Source organism: Littorina saxatilis, linkage group LG4, assembly GCF_037325665.1.
Source record: "Littorina saxatilis isolate snail1 linkage group LG4, US_GU_Lsax_2.0, whole genome shotgun sequence".
Classification (NCBI taxonomy): domain Eukaryota; kingdom Metazoa; phylum Mollusca; class Gastropoda; order Littorinimorpha; family Littorinidae; genus Littorina; species Littorina saxatilis.
In genome coordinates, this window is record NC_090248.1 from 58,817,506 (window position 1) to 58,836,634 (window position 19,129).

The 19,129-nt window shown below is 41.9% G+C and overlaps 1 protein-coding gene across 1 annotated transcript in view; it reads right to left on the minus strand.

The window, feature by feature from the left end:
• Positions 1–17,288, minus strand: part of LOC138965220 (sodium-dependent proline transporter-like) — a 30,387-nt gene extending 13,099 nt beyond the window's left edge. Inside the window, exons 1-8 of the mRNA XM_070337347.1 lie at positions 16,890–17,288; positions 10,640–10,813; positions 8,990–9,200; positions 8,345–8,476; positions 7,235–7,378; positions 6,190–6,355; positions 5,173–5,305; positions 1,731–1,865 (exon numbers count right to left, since the gene is read on the minus strand). Of these exons, the coding sequence (XP_070193448.1) occupies positions 1,731–1,865; positions 5,173–5,305; positions 6,190–6,355; positions 7,235–7,378; positions 8,345–8,476; positions 8,990–9,200; positions 10,640–10,813; positions 16,890–16,925 (1,131 nt within the window). The 5' untranslated portion in view covers positions 16,926–17,288. The remainder of the gene's footprint in view (positions 1–1,730; positions 1,866–5,172; positions 5,306–6,189; positions 6,356–7,234; positions 7,379–8,344; positions 8,477–8,989; positions 9,201–10,639; positions 10,814–16,889) is intronic.
• Between the last annotated feature and the right edge of the window lie 1,841 nt (positions 17,289–19,129).

Consider the following 19,129-nt stretch of genomic DNA (forward strand, 5'->3'; position numbering starts at 1 on the left):
AATAAATAAAAAAATAAAAAAATAAAAAATTTATGAAAAACTGTTACAAATTCTATTAATAAAGTCCAAAATATTCTTTAGCAATTTCTTTTTCTTAGTAGCAAACAACTTTTTAAATTTAAGTGCATTAGGTTTTTTCCAATAGTAAGGTGGTAACAACTCAGCTCTTTCTTCTTTGAAAAAAATCACAGACAAATAAATAATGGAATTCATCACCTATGTCATGCGATACACATTTGGTGCAAGTTCTTTCTGACCTCGGGATGTTAAGATAACGTTCTTTCTGTACAGGCAAATTGTTGTTTAATGTTCTAAACTTCATCATTGAAACACATTGCTGATATGGCAGGTGTGTGACGTAGTCTTCACATGCAAACTTTGAACATTCGATAATTCCAAAACATATTTTTTGTTCCAATTTCTGTAAACCATTTATGGATATACTGGTCATACAAGCTTCTTTTTACTTTCTTTTTAAACCATGTGCTTGAGTATTGAATATTTTCTTGATAAGTCCAAAGGCCAGAGAGACCAATTTCGACCAACCGCAGCATGCAAGTACTGTTTCGAAATCATTGCGCTCATCGTCCTGATCCGAATATTCTGCATCTTGCACAAACCCCCAAATCAAAGAATGTCGAAAATAGTATCTCAAAGTCTTTTAATACTGCAATAATAAAGATACTGTATGTAATGCATATACTCCAATCGTAAAGATAACACTTCTACTCCAATCGTAAAGATACCACTTATCCTCTAATCGAAAAGATAATACTAATATTCCATTCGTAAAGATAATACTAATATTCCATTCGTAAAGATAATACAAATATTCCATTCGTAAAGATAATACAAATATTCCTTTCGTAAAGATACTACACCAACTTCATTCACGATACTCCATGCATAACAATGATCCTTACTCTTGCGTACACTAGCCGCTCAAAGTCTAGCGCAATCAAGCAAAGACTACCCTCTCCAATGCTTCACACTCCCCTCATAAAATGTCATTCCTTATAGTCTATTACTTGTCATTACCATCCTGAAGAAGTCTGACAAAAATTTGATAAAGAATTAACCAAAACTGTTGTGTTTTCTTTTTGTTTTGATCCACTCATGACACTACAATAATGTTGATTAATATAGTCTGGCAACATCCCTCACTCTCGCGTCCGCTAATCGCCGAAAATCCGGCACAATTAAATAATAAATGCCTCTCCAATGTTTAGTACGCCCCTCGTAATACTACAACATTGTAAAATGAATACAGCCCGGCAACATAACTCACCCTCGCGTCAGCTAGTGGCTCGAAATCGGGCACAATGAAGTAATAAATGCCTACTGTAACGTTTAATACTCCACTCGTAACACAACACCATTTTAAAATGAATATAGCCTGACAACATCCCTCACCTTCTCGTCCAATAGTCGTTACAAATCTAGACCAATGAAGCAATAAATGCCTTCTCCAATGTTTAATACTACACTCGTAAAACTACAACCCTCACCCTGGCGTCCGCAAAGTCGCTGAAAGTCGGGCACAATGAAGTAATAAATGCCTTCTCTAACGTGTAATACTCCACTCGTAACACTACACCATTTTAAAATGACCATAGCCTGACAATATAACTCACCCTGGCGTCCGCTAGCCGCTCAAAGTCGGGCACAATGAAGTAATAAATGCCCTCTCCAATGTTTTAAAAGGATGATAGCCTGACAACCTAACTCACCCTGGCGTCGGCTAGTCGCTCAAAGTCGGGCACGATGAAGTAATAAATGCCCTCTCCAGCGTTGTCCAGCGTGGCTCCACGGATCAGCAAGATAAACAGTACCACGTACGGGAAAATCGCCGTGAAATACACAACCTGTTGAAAATATACAACACACGCTTACACTTGAAGAACAGGTCTGAGGTACAGGAACTAAAAGTGGGTGCTTAGCAGGCAGCATTATCAATAATTGTGACCCTCCACCACGGAATAAGTCACATGTCACTTTTGCATGATTTTCATATTTTTACATTTTCCTAAAGAGTTTTTTATGCTCTATCCAGTGGTGAAACCCGTTTCAGAAAAGAGCGAAAACTGTTTGAGTTATAAGCCCGTGACTAAGGTGACCCTCACACTGTTACCAGACACTCCCCGGACTTTTATTAAGCCTAGCGCAGAACCGCGCGAGGTGACATGCGACTCATTTCGTGGTGGAGGGTCACATATGTAGAAACGATGTTTATTTCTTGTACGATGTATGTAAGTTTTTTTTTAAAAAATCCACAACAATTCAGAAACAAGTCGCGTAAGGCGAAAATACAACATTTAGTCAAGCTCAGTCGAACTCACAGAATGAAACTGAACGCACTGCATTTTTTCCGCAAGACCGTATACTCGTAGCATCGTCTGTCCACCGCTCGTTCTGAGCGTGTTTTTAATCCAAACATATCATATCTATATGTTTTGGGAATCAGGAACCGACAAGGAATAAGATGAAATTGTTTTTAAATCGATTTCGGACATTTAATTTTTATCATAATTTTCATATTTTTAATTTTCAAAGCTTGTTTTTAAACCGACTATAACATATTTATATGTTTTTGGAATCAGCAAATAATGACGAATAAGATGAAATTGTTTTTGGATCGTTTAATAAAAAAATAATTTTAATTACAATTTTCAGATTTTTAATGACCAAAATCATCAGTAAGTTTTTAAGCCTCCAAGCCGAAATGCAATACCAAAGTCCGGCCTTTGTCTAAGTTTGCTTGGCAAAAATTTCAATCAATTTTATTAAAAAATGAGGGTGTGACAGTGCCGCCTCAACTTTTACAAAAAGCCGGATATGACGTCATCAGACATTTATCGAAAAAATGAAGAAAACATCCGGGGATATCATGCCCAGGAACTCTCATGTAAAATTTCATAAAGATCGGTCCAGTAGTTTACTCTGAATCGCTCTACACACACACACACACACACACACACACACACACACACACACACACACACACACACACACACACACGCACACACCACGACCCTCGTCTCGATTCCCCCTCTATGTTAAAACATTTAGTCAAAACTTGACTAAATGTAAAAAAGAAGAAAAAAAAGAAAGTGGGTGCCACTCAAACGTGAGAGAACAAATCGCGGGGTCTGATACGATGAAATCACAACAAATTTCAATTTCAGCCAATCCAACCTGGCTGGCTCCCACCTGGTTGGTAACCTAGGCCCAGGCTGCCAACATATGAGATGCCTTTGGCGTTCTTTCTTAGTTGGCTTTTGCGATCCATTAAAAAGGGTTCTGAAAAATATTGGGTAGCGCCATACTGTATGGTAGCTCGCTTTCCTCAGAGAGAAAACAGACCGAATTTCCATGGGGGAAAATTCACAAGACTATATGAAATCTTGTCCTTATCCTTATCCTTAACATTCGAATTTGTTTTATCCTTATGCTCGTACGATTGCTAATGTTATAAACATTAACGCTATCATCACTTAACAATTTTGAAAAATATGCACATTCCTATTCCTAGTGGAAAGTCGCCAAACCCGGAACAGTTAAGGAGAAACAACCGGACCAGACAACAAAATGGATATTGCAAAGCATATACTAGAGTCTATTGGTAAATAAACGAACAACATAAAATAAAATAAAAGTCACGCAACTCATCAGACTGATCATTATAAAAATGTCTGCATCTGTTCCAGGTTGGACGCATGGGTGTGTAAAGTGGAACACTGTGTCGTCAAACTCGGAACACATACAAAAACACACTGACTCTCTTTCTAGCTCTGTCTGTGTCTCTGATACACACATATACACATACACACTCTAAATCACACGCACAAAAGTACACTAGTCTTTGCCACACACACAAGAGAAATAAAACGGCATAACATTTTGATTGAGACATTTTATTTAAATGTTTTTTTTCCCACATCATATTGTGATTTTCACCAAGGAAATAACAAATCGGAAAGCAATTTAAGCCTAAAATGTGAAGAAAAAAAATTAGGGCTAGGTATAAAAAAACAAACTGAGAAACAACACCTTAAAAAAAATAAAAAAATAAGATAAGACCCGATTTCGCAGACAATGTCCTTTTGTCTTTTACTGTCAGCGCAATCATCGTGTGATCACTGTGTGCACTTCTGGCACTGTATCATGCCCTCAGGGGAGTTGATGCCACACATGCAGAAGCAGTAGTGCTTGCCTTCAGGATAGAACGTTTCGTTAAGAATGTTCCCCCTTTCTTCCTCTGAGCAGAAGATGTTCCCCACTTGTTTTTCTGAGCAGAAGATTTTGTAGCTTCCTTCTGTCCTCTCTTCTGTTGACCTGCATTCCCTTTTGCAGGGGAAATCTACAGCTTTTGCTTGTAAGGAGAAGATGTGATGATTTTTTTCTCGTGATGTTTGTGGTTGTGCGTTGCAGGACATCAGCGGCAGGTAGGCTTACATTTGCTGCTGAAACCCAGCAATCATAATGACAGAATCTCCAAGTCCAGTGTACAAAACAACGATTGGGTTGACGTTGGCAAATTTATCTCAGCTTCATGAATGTTATTAACTAGTTCTAAACTACTCACAAAAAGTTAGGGAACACCCTTCATTTTCATGTGTTTTTGCAAATCGATGCTATTGTCAAAACTTTGCAAGCTACAACGCTGATCTTACACACACGCACAGAGTGGACTCCTGCCTTTGTTGTACAGGCTTGGTGTGCTGCACGTGCTACTCGGACGTCAGTGGCTGAGCGTTGAAAATTGGTGAAAAGTTGGAAAATGTTACCGTGTTATGCTGACTCACCATTTTTTCTATAGGTGTTTCTGACAAAATGATGCACTGCACGTGGAAGCTTGATGCTTTGACTGTGAACACTGGTCACTGGTTACTCAATAAAAGCCAGGGCCTGGGCGGACCAGGGCACAACATCACGATGGTCGGACGACAGAAGTTAAGCCTGCTGGACAGAGGAAGAGCCATAGGGTGGTTCCAAGACGGTGTTGGCGTACGGGAGATTGCCACCACACCACAGAAGCCTTGTGATCAAGGGGGGGGGGGGGGGCGAGAACATCTAATAATGAGCTAAAACTGAGTCGCCTCGTAAACGTGGCCGAAACGATGATATAATCCACGTCACAAATTCTGCAGAAAGCTAACAATGTAAACTGACCTTGCCGGTGGTCTTGATGCCCTTGAGCAAGCAGAAGAAGCAGATGATCCAGGCCAGCAACAGACACAGTGTCAGGTCCCATTTGGGCTGTCCCAGGTTGTCGATACCGCTACTGATGGACAGTGCCTTCCCGCTGTAAGAGTGACAGTAAACAATAGGTGAGTTATTCTCCCAGGTTGTCTATACCGCTACTGATCGACAGGGCCTACCCGCTGAAACAGTGACAGTGAACAACAGGTGAGTTATTGTCCCAGACTGTCTATACCGCTACTGATGGACAGTGCCTACCCGCTGAAACAGTGACAGTAAACAACAGGTGAGTTATTGTCCCAGACTGTCTATACCGCTACTGATGGACAGTGCCTACCCGCTGAAACAGTGACAGTGAACAACAGGTGAGTTATTGTCCCAGGCTGTCTATACCGCTACTGATGGACAGGGCCTACCCGCTGAAACAGTGACAGTAAACAACAGGTGAGTTATTGTCCCAGGCTGTCTATACCGCTACTGATGGACAGGGCCTACCCGCTGAAACAGTGACAGTAAACAACAGGTGAGTTATTGTCCCAGACTGTCTATACCGCTTCTGATGGACAGGGCCTACCCGCTGAAACAGTGACAGTAAACAACAGGTGAGTTATTGTCCCAGGCTGTCTATACCGCTACTGATGGACAGGGCCTACCCGCTGAAACAGTGACAGTAAACAACAGGTGAGTTATTGTCCCAGGCTGTCTACACCGCTACTGATAGACAGGGCCTACCCGCTGAAACAGTGACAGTAAACAACAGGTGAGTTATTGTCCCAGGCTGTCTATACCGCTACTGATGGACAGGGCGTTCCCACTGTAACAGGCCCGTAAATTACAGATAAGTAACATTAAAGGTTAAAAACGGATGCTTTGACAAAAGTTGGGTTAGGATGGGATAAACTAATAAACAGTGAGATATGAGAATGAAATGAGCCCGATAAGACAAAAACAACAAAATAATGAGAAGCTTATTGAAATGAAACTTACTTCCAGTACTCTTCTGACGGCGACACACGCACACGGCCCGTAACTTCCTGAAACAAACTCTGGTTCCACAGCCCCACGAATTCACCGGACGTGACGTCAGTGCACGTGCCATCATCATTCTCGGCCTGGTCCTTACAAGAAACCAATGGCAGCTTGAGGCTGCAATCTGAAAACAATCACTGCAAGAGTTATAGTGTGTGAGACAGTCAAATCCAGTCGAACGATCGAACAAACGAGCAACAACAAACTTGAGAAGTGATTTCACTGAAAAGAGAGAGGCCGCACGGAGGTACAGGCAGACAGGCAGACAGACAGACAGACAGACAGACAGACACTGACAGACAGACAGACAGACAGACAGACAGACAGAGAGACAGACAGACAGAGAGACAGAGAGACAGACAGACAGACAGACAGACAGACAGACAGACAGACACTGACAGAGAGGTCCGAGCAATAGCCGATTTTCGGAAATAACTCCATCGGGATGGCAATGGGGTTTTTTTCTGTGCAAATGCAAGGGTACTCACTCTTTCACAACCCTGGCAAACCCGACAGAGTTATTTCCGGAGTTCGTCTAATCCTCTAAGACATTGGAGCTCTAGCGACAATCTCTCTGTCCCGGACTGCTGAGTACAGAGAGAGAGAACCAGACACTGACCTCGGGTCACAAAGCGGTCAGAGCTTCTCGATGGACCTGTTGTAACTTGCACATCATACATGGACAGTGTAGTATGTAATTCTCCTCTTTCGCTAAAGGTATAGGAACCCTATTTTTGTTTTGCTTTGTTGCTACGACAGTGTGTACCTTATTTCCAAGCAAGACATTGCATTTCAGCTCAATCGACCCATTATAAGACAAGATATCTTCTTCGTCTCGTTCGCTTCTGAAACCAGAGATCTAAGTACTGATAAAAGGAGAAACAAACAAACAAACAGACAAACAAAGAAACAAACAAACAGCGTGATACCTATACACCCCTGTAATTATAAAGTTGGGTGTAAAGACACACAGATAGACCGACAGAACATCCAGCCAGGTTACCTTCAGAGTTCCATGTCTCGTCACACGTGTCCCAGGGGAGGTCAGAGGTGAAGGACGCAAAGAGGTAGTAGAGAGACCAAGCCAGGATCATGTTGTAGTATACAGCGGTCAGACCGGACACCACCACCATCGCAATTCCCAGCCCTGCACACACAACCACGTACACACACGTATGTTTGTTTTAGATATGCGGACACGATCATATGCATGTAAATCATTACACAAGCACAATGGATACCCGCATTAATACACTTTGGCATATGCCAAAAACCAAGAACAGTTCAACCTGTACTTGTGAGTGAGTGAGTGAGTGAGTGTGTGTGTGTGTGTGTGTGAGTAAGAGAAGCAGGAGAGAAGGGGGGGGGGGGGGGGGGGGGAGAGAGAGAGAGACAGGAACTGACAAAGGGAGAGAAAGTGAGAGATTGGTTGGTTTTTGGGTTTTAATGTCCCTTCAGCAGATGCTAGCTGCTATTCGAGACCGATGTAGTTATTTTCTTTTTTACTTCACATGGCAAGTTCTACGTTTCAGACTATGTACATTCAGATCTATCACTGTAAAAGAAGGTTCTAAAAGTGTATCACTATCACTTCTGGTACTTCAAATCTTGTAAAAAATCTTGATCTCTTTTAAAAAGTTAAAAATCTTGTCCGGGGGAACATCCCGGAGAAAGTAAGAGAGAGAAAGAGAGAGAGAGAGAGAGTGAGAGAGAGAGAGAGAGAGAGAGAAAGAGAGAGAGTGAGAGAGAAAGAAAGAGAGAGAGAGAGAGGACAGAGAGAGAGAGAGAGAGGACAGAGAGAGAGAGAGAGAGAGAGGACAGAGAGAGAGAGAGGCAGACAGTGAAAGAAAGAAAGACAGAGACAGGGGGGGTGGGGGGGTGTGAGAGAGAGAGAGTATAATTAGAGAGAGAGAAAGAGAGAGAGAAAGAGAGAGAGACGGTGACAGAGGGGAGAGAGAGAGAGAGAGAGAGAGAGAGAGAGAGAGAGAGAGAGAGAGAGAGAGAGAGAGAAAGACAGACAGACAGACAGACAGACAGACAGACAGACAGAGACAGAGACACAGAGACACAGAGACAGACGGAGAGACGCATTGTGTTCCCAAACAACACTCGCCTTTAAAGAGAGGAGCGAACTGCCAGCATCCCATGGGCCCGGCACTGCAGAACTGGCCCAGAGAGGCCTCCAGGAAGAACAACGGCAGGCCTATGATCACCATCATCAGCAGGAACGGCAGCAGGAAAGCGCCTGAAATAACACATAAATAGCTTGGAACTGTTGATGATAGTCAATGACGACGATAACGCCACCGACGACGAAAAAAACGACGACGACGATGATGATGTTGTTTATGATGATGCTGTTGCTGATAATGATGACGATGAAGATGATGACGATGATGATGGTGACGGCGACGATGAATCGCCGTGGGCTCTGTTAAAAAGAGGCGCTGCTGCTGCTGCCAACGACAAGGATGATGAAGCTAGTGATGATGTTGTTTATGATGACGACAAATCGTCGAGAGTTGTGGTGCGCAGGGGCAATTCATAAACATTGCTGCTGAAAATGACGATGGCGACTTCGCTTAGCACAAACTCACTTAAAGCAAATTTCGTTTAGAACGAACTCGCTTTCCACACACACACACACACACACACACACACACACACACACACACACACACACACACACACACACACACACATATTATACACACACACACACACACACACTCCCCCCTCCCCCCCCCCACACACTCACCTCCCCCGTTCCTGTAGCAGAGGTAGGGGAACCTCCAGATGTTTCCCAGCCCCACGGCGTAGCCCAGCATGGACAGGATGAAATCGAAGCGCCCCGACCAGTTGCCTCGCTCCTCATTCTCGTCCTCTGCGTACAGCGCCTTCTTGCTGCCGCTGCTTGCCTGGTTCAGCTCGTCCGCCAGGCTTGAGTCGCGCGTGCATGGCAGCGACACCTGGGGAGAGGATGGGGAGAGCAAAGAATGATAGTAACTAAATAATGATAATGACGATGAACTCACCTGTGGGGAGGACGGTGAGAGCAAGTAATGATAATGAGAATAATGATAATAATGATTACCTTACCTGTGGAGAGGACGGTGAGAGCAAATAATGGTAACAATGAGAATAATGATTATAATGATTACCTCACCTGCAGAGAGGATGGTGAGAGCAAATAATGATGATAATGAGAATAATGAGAATAATGATTACCTCACCTGCAGAGAGGATGGTGAGAGCAAATAATGATGATAATGAGAATAATGAGAATAATGATTACCTCACCTGCAGAGAGGACGGTGAGGGCAAATAATGATAATGAGAATAATGACAGTAATGATTACCTTACCTGTGGAGAGAACGGCGAGAGCAAATAGTGATAACAATGAGAATAATGATAATAATGATTACCTCACCTGTGGAGAGAACGGCGAGAGCAAATAATGATGACAATGAGAATAATGACAGTAATGATTACCTCACCTGTGGAGAGGATGGTGAGGGCAAATAATGATAACAATGACAGCTTATATAGCGCGAACCACCAATATGTTTTTCTTCTTTTTCTCAGAAAGTTTGACCATTTCATTTTGTGAAATGAAAAAATCTACAACTTGACTTTAAACGGGTTGAAACCATGTAGGAATCTTTTCTCCTGAAAAAGAAGCATAAACAAACAGAAACGGTAGACAAAGAGAAATTGTTGATAAATGGAACGTTTAATAAATGTTCACTAGATCTTTGACAAAGAGAAATTGTTGATAAATGGAACGTTTAATAAATGTTCACTAGATCTTTGACAAAGAGAAATTGTTGATAAATGGAACGTTTAATAAATGTTCACTATATCTTTGACAAAAAGAAATTGTTGATAAATGGAACGTTTAATAAATGTTCACTAGATCTTTGACAAAGAGAAATTGTTGATAAATGGAACGTTTAATAAATGTTCACTAGATCTTTGACAAAGAGAAATTGTTGATAAATGGAACGTTTAATAAATGTTCACTAGATCTTTGACATATCCATTTTTTAAACTTAAAAAGCCTTAAAGGATTGCACAAGGTGCACTACAGGTAAACAAAATGAAAGGGGATGAACAATTCAGATGGTTTGAGATAATGATAACAAAAGATGGGAGGAAGCTATATACATTTTTAATATTTCAATTTTTAATTTTGTCTTTTCTTTTTCTTCTTCGTGCTGTGTGTGTGTGTGTGTGTGTGTGTGTGTGTGTGTGTGTGTGTGTGTGTGTGTGTGTGTGTTTGTGTGTGTGTGTGTGTGTGTGTGTGTGTGTGTGTGTGTGTGTGCGCGCGCGCGCGTGTGTGTACGTGGTTTTAACTTAAATCTTTTTTTTTGCAAACTTTTCCTTATCACATGACGTTATTCTTACCTGTGACACGCTGACTGGCGTAGCAGACCCATTCCGTACAGTGTGACGGTGAACGCCTGGGTGTAAAGATACTGTGTGAAATACGTCATTGTCATCTGAGCTGCTGTTCCTTTCTGCATACCTCCCCCCTCCGTTGTAACCATTTTGCCCTGTTGCAGAACGACTCGCTGTGCCCTGAAACAGTTTACTTCAAGTGAAAGATACAAGTAAACTACAAGAATATACATACAGGTTAATTCAAGTGAAAGATGCAAAACTTTGAAGTGTACTTGTATTGTGCAACTTATCCCAGGTTTTCCTCTTCGCTTTCACACTGATTTTCCTGAATTAGTTTCGTTACTGCTGTCAACCTGCGAAATTACTTAACTAAACACTCCCATTCTGCACGGGTACAAAGAGTACACCTTGTGACAGAATTGGAGAGAGTGTACAGAAACGTTTGACTTGATGGTGAAAGGAAGTATAAAATACGGTGCATTTCAAAAGATACACACACTTGAAGTAAACGCACAGAACCAAGTGTACACCTTGAGATAGACTGACCAGTGAAGGTACAGAAACGATTGACTTCATGGCGAAAGATAGACAGAAACAGTACATTTTATGTGAAAAAAATGTATGAAGCACTGTTTATTTCCAATTATAACTACACCTGGAGGCATATGGTTCAGTTAGCGTCACGCGAACAATAGAAGTAACTACAACACAGAGTTTCTTTGGTAAACCGTTTATTTTTGTTGATGCAGCTTATATTCAGTGAAAAAAAGGCAAACGTAAAAAAAAAAAAAACAGACACCTGTGCCTAGCTGCAAAAGTTAAATCCGAAAATTAATTATCCCGGCTGCACAGAAAACAGCAATACTGTATGTTTGTGTAACTGTAAACATCTGTCTATAGGTAGAATGATGCATGCCTGTATATATAAAGCGCATGTCAAAGTATTTTCAAGAAGAAGTGATATTTAACACTGTATATTGAATTACGAGTCACGATGTTTAATCTAATCTATAATCATTACAGTGGAACCCCCCTTTTAAGACCCCCCCCCCCCCCCCCCCCCCCCGTGGCAATTTAAGATTCCCTCAGACCTTCTTTTCTCAGCCTGTCTGTTCATAACCCCAGTAAAATTACCCAATTTTTTAAAACCCGATTTTCTCATATTTTTGGAGGTACCTTTAAGAGAGGTTCCACTGTATAATTCTTTGTGTAATATAGTGTTGTAACTGTTAGGCTTTCCTAAATGCAAATTTCTGTTGTAAATACGGCCTTATAATTTCTTGTTCTTGTTCTCTTGTTCTTCCTCTGGTGTTCTTGTTCAGATCGACCTGTGCTGTTTTACACGATCGCTTACAGTTACACCGTAAGGAAGCTGTTTCTACGATGAACAGCTCAGTCAGCACTACAGAATTGTGTGTATCCGGGTTTGAGTGTAAGTGCGTCCGTTTGTCTCTCTTGCCACACACACACGCACGCGGACAATTTGTCTCTCTCTCGGTCTGTATCTCCAAACACGCACGCACACAATCTCTCTCTCTCTTTCTCTCTCTCTCGCTCTCTTCATGATTTGTTTTGATTCAATACAATTTTGAACTTCACCTGCCTCTTCTTGAGTTTATATTCTGTGTGTCTGTTTGTCCTGTCGTGTGATTGCCATCCTGACAAATGACCTTCAAACACGTATAACATCTAAGACACAGACACAGACAGTTCGAGTTAATGTGAAGCTAAGACCACTTTCGGCTTTACAAATGGTGTCAGAAATGTGAAGCTAAGACCGCTCGGCTTTACATCTTTATCTCTAAGGGTTGGGCGAAGGTGATCCCAGGCATGGGCCTGCACTGGAAAGTGAGAGACCTACCCGCAATCAAGTAAATGTGAAAATAGAGCAATAGAGTGTACCACAAAATACCGTCACAGCTACATGTATTTCATAAGCAGCTCAATGTGGTTTGACTGAATGTGCATCTTCGTAAAAACAACCCCGGGGCGTATTTGATCGCTATCATACCACCAATTAACGTCCCTATTATTAGATTTAGAGGAATGTTAGGACCTTACATTTTATGAAATCGGTCAGTCATTTAAACAGGGTAGCCTACTGGGAGGAAGGGCGAAACACACAGCAACTCGACTGTAACCAATGTTTAAAGCTCATTAGCATTGAAACCCTCTGGTACTTGAATGCTATCCTTTATAACTGTGTTTTTTGTGTGATTTGTATTCCTCTCAAAACCGGCACGGTTGGCCTAGTGGTAAGGCGTCCGCCCCGTGATCGGGAGGTCGTGGGTTCGAACCCCGGCCGGGTCATACCTAAGACTTTAAAATTGGCAATCTAGTGGCTGCTCCGCCTGGCGTCTGGCATTATGGGGTTAGTGCTAGGACTGGTTGGTCCGGTGTCAGAATAATGTGACTGGGTGAGACATGCAGCCTGTGCTGCGACTTCTGTCTTGTGTGTGGCGCACGTAAAATGTCAAAGCAGCACCGCCCTGATATGGCCCTTTGTGGTCGGCTGGGCGTTAAGCAAACAAACAAACAAACAAAATTCCTCTCAAAATCGATTCAAGCCAATCAGACCACTATCATTTTGCGAGTAAAATAATTGTGCGGCTTGGATGCTAATTAGTAACTCTTCAAAATGACTATCAACAAGCAGCAGAGTTGCACTTCTCGGCAAGGCGATCGTAGCCAGCTATGTCACTTTTGTTCTCAACAGAATGCATGTTTTCCTTTCCAACGCATAATCCACATGTGCAAGCGAAGGGTGTCCGTTCTAAAGTTTCATGTGGTTAACTGGTGACCCGGTAGTGCGTGAAGCTGAATAGAGGGAAGCGTTTGCTATGAAGTTTAGTAGTCATTATGAAGACCTCATTAGTATGCCTCCGAGAAAAATAAACTTCATTTAAAATGGTCCGCTTTATAAAAAACAAAACAAAAAAAACACAAACGATTTATTAAAACAAACACACACACCCAGCTTCTGGAGAAAAGCCAGTTTTGTTAACAGATTCGATAATTCAAGTACATGTACCAAGATACCTTAAATTAAGTATACACCTCAGAGTCATGACTCATACAAAGTGTGAAATATATTTTTCTCTCCAATTAAAGCAAATCGAAAGTTCCACACGTACACTTCCTTCCTCTTCAAAACAGTAGCAACCTTATTTGACCCTGCTCAGGCAACGCAGTGAGCTTTAAGCACAGACATAAAATATAGACCCCCTTAACTTACTAATCGACACAGTGCCTATTTTTTTAAGTTACTCCTCCCGGCGTACCCAAAATTTACACACTGTTTAAGACTCGATACAGCGTCAATATTACTTTACTCTCAACTCAGAGATAGACCAATTAAGCACTGAAGTCGGAATCCGAAATAGTTTTAGACTTACTTGATACATCATTCATATTATTTTACCCTCTATTCACAGACAGATCGAACAAGTCGGGAACAGTGTCCGACTCCATACAGCATTACTCTTACTTTAACCTGAACAGTGTCCGACTCAATACAGCATTACTCTTACTTTAACCTGAACAGTGTCCGACTCAATACATCATTTATCTTACTTTAACCTGAACAGTGTCCGACTCCATACAGCATTAATCTTACTTTAACCTGAACAGTGTCCGACTCAATACAGCATTACTCTTACTTTAACCTGACAGAGACAGATCGAACAAGTCGGGAACAGTGTCCGACTCAATACAGCATTACTCTTACTTTAACCTGAACAGTGTCCGACTCAATACAGCATTACTCTTACTTTAACCTGAACAGTGTCCGACTCAACACAGCATTACTCTTACTTTATTTAACCTGACGGAGACAGATCGAACAAGTCGGGAACAGTGTCCGACTCAATACAGCATTTATCTTACTTTAACCTGACAGAGACAGATCGAACAAGTCGGGAACAGTGTCCGACTCAATACAGCATTTATCTTACTTTAACCTGACAGAGACAGATCGAACAAGTCGGGAACAGTGTCCGACTCAATACAGCATTAATCTTACTTTAACCTGACAGAGACAGATCGAACAAGTCGGGTACAGTGTCCGACTCAACACAGCATTAATCTTACTTTAACCTGACAGATACAGATCGAACAAGTCGGGTACAGTGTCCGACTCAACACAGCATTAATCTTACTTTAACCTGACAGAGACAGATCGAACAAGTCGGGTACAGTGTCCGACTCAACACAGCATTTATCTTACTTTAACCTGACAGAGACAGATCGAACAAGTCGGGTACAGTGTCCGACTCAACACAGCATTTATCTTACTTTAACCTGACAGAGACAGATCGAACAAGTCGGGAACAGTGTCCGACTCAACACAGCATTTATCTTACTTTAACCTGACAGAGACAGATCGAACAAGTCGGGTACAGTGTCCGACTCAACACAGCATTACTCTTACTTTAACCTGACGGAGACAGATCGAACAAGTCGGGAACAGTGTCCGACTCAACACAGCATTTATCTTACTTTAACCTGAACAGTGTCCGACTCAATACAGCATTACTCTTACTTTAACCTGAACAGTGTCCGACTCAATACAGCATTACTCTTACTTTAACCTGAACAGTGTCCGACTCAACACAGCATTACTCTTACTTTATTTAACCTGACAGAGACAGATCGAACAAGTCAGGAACAGTGTCCGACTCAACACAGCATTTATATTACTTTAACCTGACAGAGACAGATCGAACAAGTCGGGAACAGTGTCCGACTCAACACAGCATTTATCTTACCGTTACCTGACGGAGACAGATCGAACAAGTCGGGAACAGTGTCCGACTCAATACAGCATTTATCTTACTTTAACCTGACAGAGACAGATTGAACAAGTCGGGAACAGTGTCCGACTCAACACAGCATTAATATTACTTTAACCTGACGGAGACAGATCGAACAAGTCGGGAACAGTGTCCGACTCAATACAGCATTTATATTACTTTAACCTGACAGAGACAGATCGAACAAGTCGGGAACAGTGTCCGACTCAACACAGCATTTATATTACTTTAACCTGACAGAGACAGATCGAACAAGTCGGGAACAGTGTCCGACTCAACACAGCATTTATCTTACCGTTACCTGACGGAGACAGATCGAACAAGTCGGGAACAGTGTCCGACTCAATACAGCATTTATCTTACTTTAACCTGACAGAGACAGATTGAACAAGTCGGGAACAGTGTCCGACTCAACACAGCATTAATCTTACTTTAACCTGACGGAGACAGATCGAACAAGTCAGGAACAGTGTCCGACTCAACACAGCATTTATATTACTTTAACCTGACAGAGACAGATCGAACAAGTCGGGAACAGTGTCCGACTCAACACAGCATTTATATTACTTTAACCTGACAGAGACAGATCGAACAAGTCGGGAACAGTGTCCGACTCAACACAGCATTTATATTACTTTAACCTGACAGAGACAGATCGAACAAGTCGGGAACAGTGTCCGACTCAACACAGCATTTATATTACTTTAACCTGACAGAGACAGATCGAACAAGTCGGGAACAGTGTCCGACTCAACACAGCATTTATCTTACTTTACCTGACGGAGACAGATCGAACAAGTCGGGAACAGTGTCCGACTCAATACAGCATTAATCTTACTTTAACCTGACGGGGACAGATCGAACAAGTCGGGAACAGTGTCCGACTCAACACAGCATTTATCTTACTTTAACCTGACAGAGACAGATCGAACAAGTCGGGAACAGTGTCCGACTCAATACAGCATTAATCTTACTTTAACCTGACGGGGACAGATCGAACAAGTCGGGAACAGTGTCCGACTCAACACGGCATTTATCTTACTTTAACCTGAAAGAGACAGATCGAACAAGTCGGGAACAGTGTCCGACTCAACACAGCATTTATCTTACTTTAACCTGACAGAGACAGATCGAACAAGTCGGGAAGAGTGTCCGACTCAATACAGCATTAATCTTACTTTAACCTGACGGGGACAGATCGAACAAGTCGGGAACAGTGTCCGACTCAACACGGCATTTATCTTACTTTAACCTGAAAGAGACAGATCGAGCCAGTTGGAAACAGCTTCAGACTCGCTACTGCAATAATATTACACTCAGAGACATATCGAGCCAGTTGTAAACAGCTCGGTTTGAGACTGTGGATACAGCAGTAATCTCACATAAATTTACGTATCAATTCCACTTCACTCCCTGTTTTCACAATACAGTACAAAACTCACGTTTCTTTCGGCTTTCGCTCCCCCGGATCCGACCATAGTACTGCCGGTAAAATGTCACTCCCGTCACTTGTCGCTTGTTAAGTCAGTCAGAGTCCCTCTCTCAAACCACTACGATTACCGTCGCAGCGATCTTATTCACAGTTTAAATCCGGCAGGGTAAACAGAGCACGCGACGGTAAAATCCAACACAGCTCCAAGCATTTTACTACCATGCTTCGTGACCTACACCAATACCGACGAACAGTGTACTCCGTTTTCAATTCAGGAAGTTTGAACAAAGTCAGCTAGCCGAGAAACGAGAGTCGATTTTAAAACTGTTCGTAAACACCTCAGTGATTCAAGGCCGCCATGTTAGAACGCTGTCCCCCACACCTGTAGGCCTGGGACTGTGAATTGCGTATTGACACGCTCTGTTGAAGACCAGGTAGTTTGTTAAGCTACAGGCACCCGATTCAGATTTGTTCAGTTTGCTCTGACTACCTCGCTTGACTAAAACTCGCCGCCGGTAACTTGACGAGGTAGCAGCTAAGGGGAGAATAATATGTGTGAGACAATTATCAGTTATTTAAAGTGAGCGGACACCGATTGACGAAAACAATGGATTTCGCTAATATTTTGTGTGTGATATTTTCAGAGTGTGTTGAAACAAGCGTGACAAAATGAGACAAATTAATCGGACAGATTTTATGCTACACTGAACATTTTGAAAATGATGACATGCCAAGATTGAGATAAACGAGAATTGATAGTTGAATGGGGTTTCTGCCCGATCAGTAACAACCACAGGACCTAATTAGGAAGGGGTATTAAACCCTGGTTCACGCGTGTTGTCATGATGTGCTTTTATTTGAACTATTGTAACGTGTCTTTCCGATATGCCTGGACATAGCGTAATCACACTTTTCTCAGCACATTCCGAAATAATTGCAGACAAAATATTAACAAAAGCCGATTTCTGGGGTCAATCGCTGTCGGAGGCTTTTTATTAAAATTTAAGTAATAGCATATGTAAACAGGTGCTTTCAAAACATTTTTTTGTTAGTCATCACCCAGACCTTGCCTATGAGTTAGACTGTTATAATTAATATAAGCCCACGATGTTACATTTAGTTTAGTCAGTTGAACGATGTGATCATTAATGTATCAATTAGGATACATTCTCAGATTTACCATCATATGTTGTGCAGTTATTTTTGCTCGTGTATGTCTGTATGTGTGTGTGTGTGTGTGTATGTGTGTGTGTGTGTGTGTGTGTGCGTGTGTGTGTATATGTGTGTGTGTGTGTGTGTGTGCGTGTGTGTGTGTGTGTGTGCACGGTGTGTGTGTGTGTGTATGTGTGTGTGTGTGTGTGTGTGTGTGTGCACGGTGTGTGCACGTGTGTATGTGTGTGTGTTTCTAGCTGTTGTCAGAGTGTTCACTGTGCCTGCCCCTTACCTAAGTTTATATGTTTTCCTGAGTGCAACAATTAAAGAGCTTCATTTGAGTGGAACTGAACACAAATTCTTCGAGTGGGACTGCATTATAGTTTTCAAATTGCTTTTGAAAGGTCAAAGATTTGAATCGTGTAATTCGGCCACCTTAAAAAGACGTGTAAAACTACGATCGGTTGTAAGCTTTTACGAGAGTCCATTCTGGGTGGAATCAAGTAGTGCAATGATACTCAAGCTAGTCGTTAACGTCTTTGTATTATTAACTTTATTTTCTTCACGGAGCCTAATCGAAAACAAGTCTATCACATCAAACGTAACCATACAAGGCTAATTTAATTAAAGCATCACTAGCGAAGTAGGGTATTTTTCTGACGCCTGTCCTTTCTTTTTGGCAGTTTAGGCAAAAAGACATAAGGGAAATCACTCTGCTTTGCTGCTGCTTCCATGATTGTTCAAAGCACTGCTACGGTTTCCCGAACAAACGCTACTTAATGACTTCGGGCAAGAGGAAGAAGAACAAGTGAATGATTTGTGCCATCACAGTGTAATCAAGGTAAAAAAAAAGGTATGTTGAACTTTAGCATTGTAACTTCAGGGACACACACACACACACACACACTCACACACACACACACACACACACACACACACACACACACACACACACACACACACACACACACACACACACACACACACACACACACTTTTGATCCCATTCCATGTACTGCGAAGACTTTATTCAGGGTTTTAGCTAGTTCTTAAACATCCAATTTCAAAGCACAAGTCTGAGCTGAGAATAGATATGCA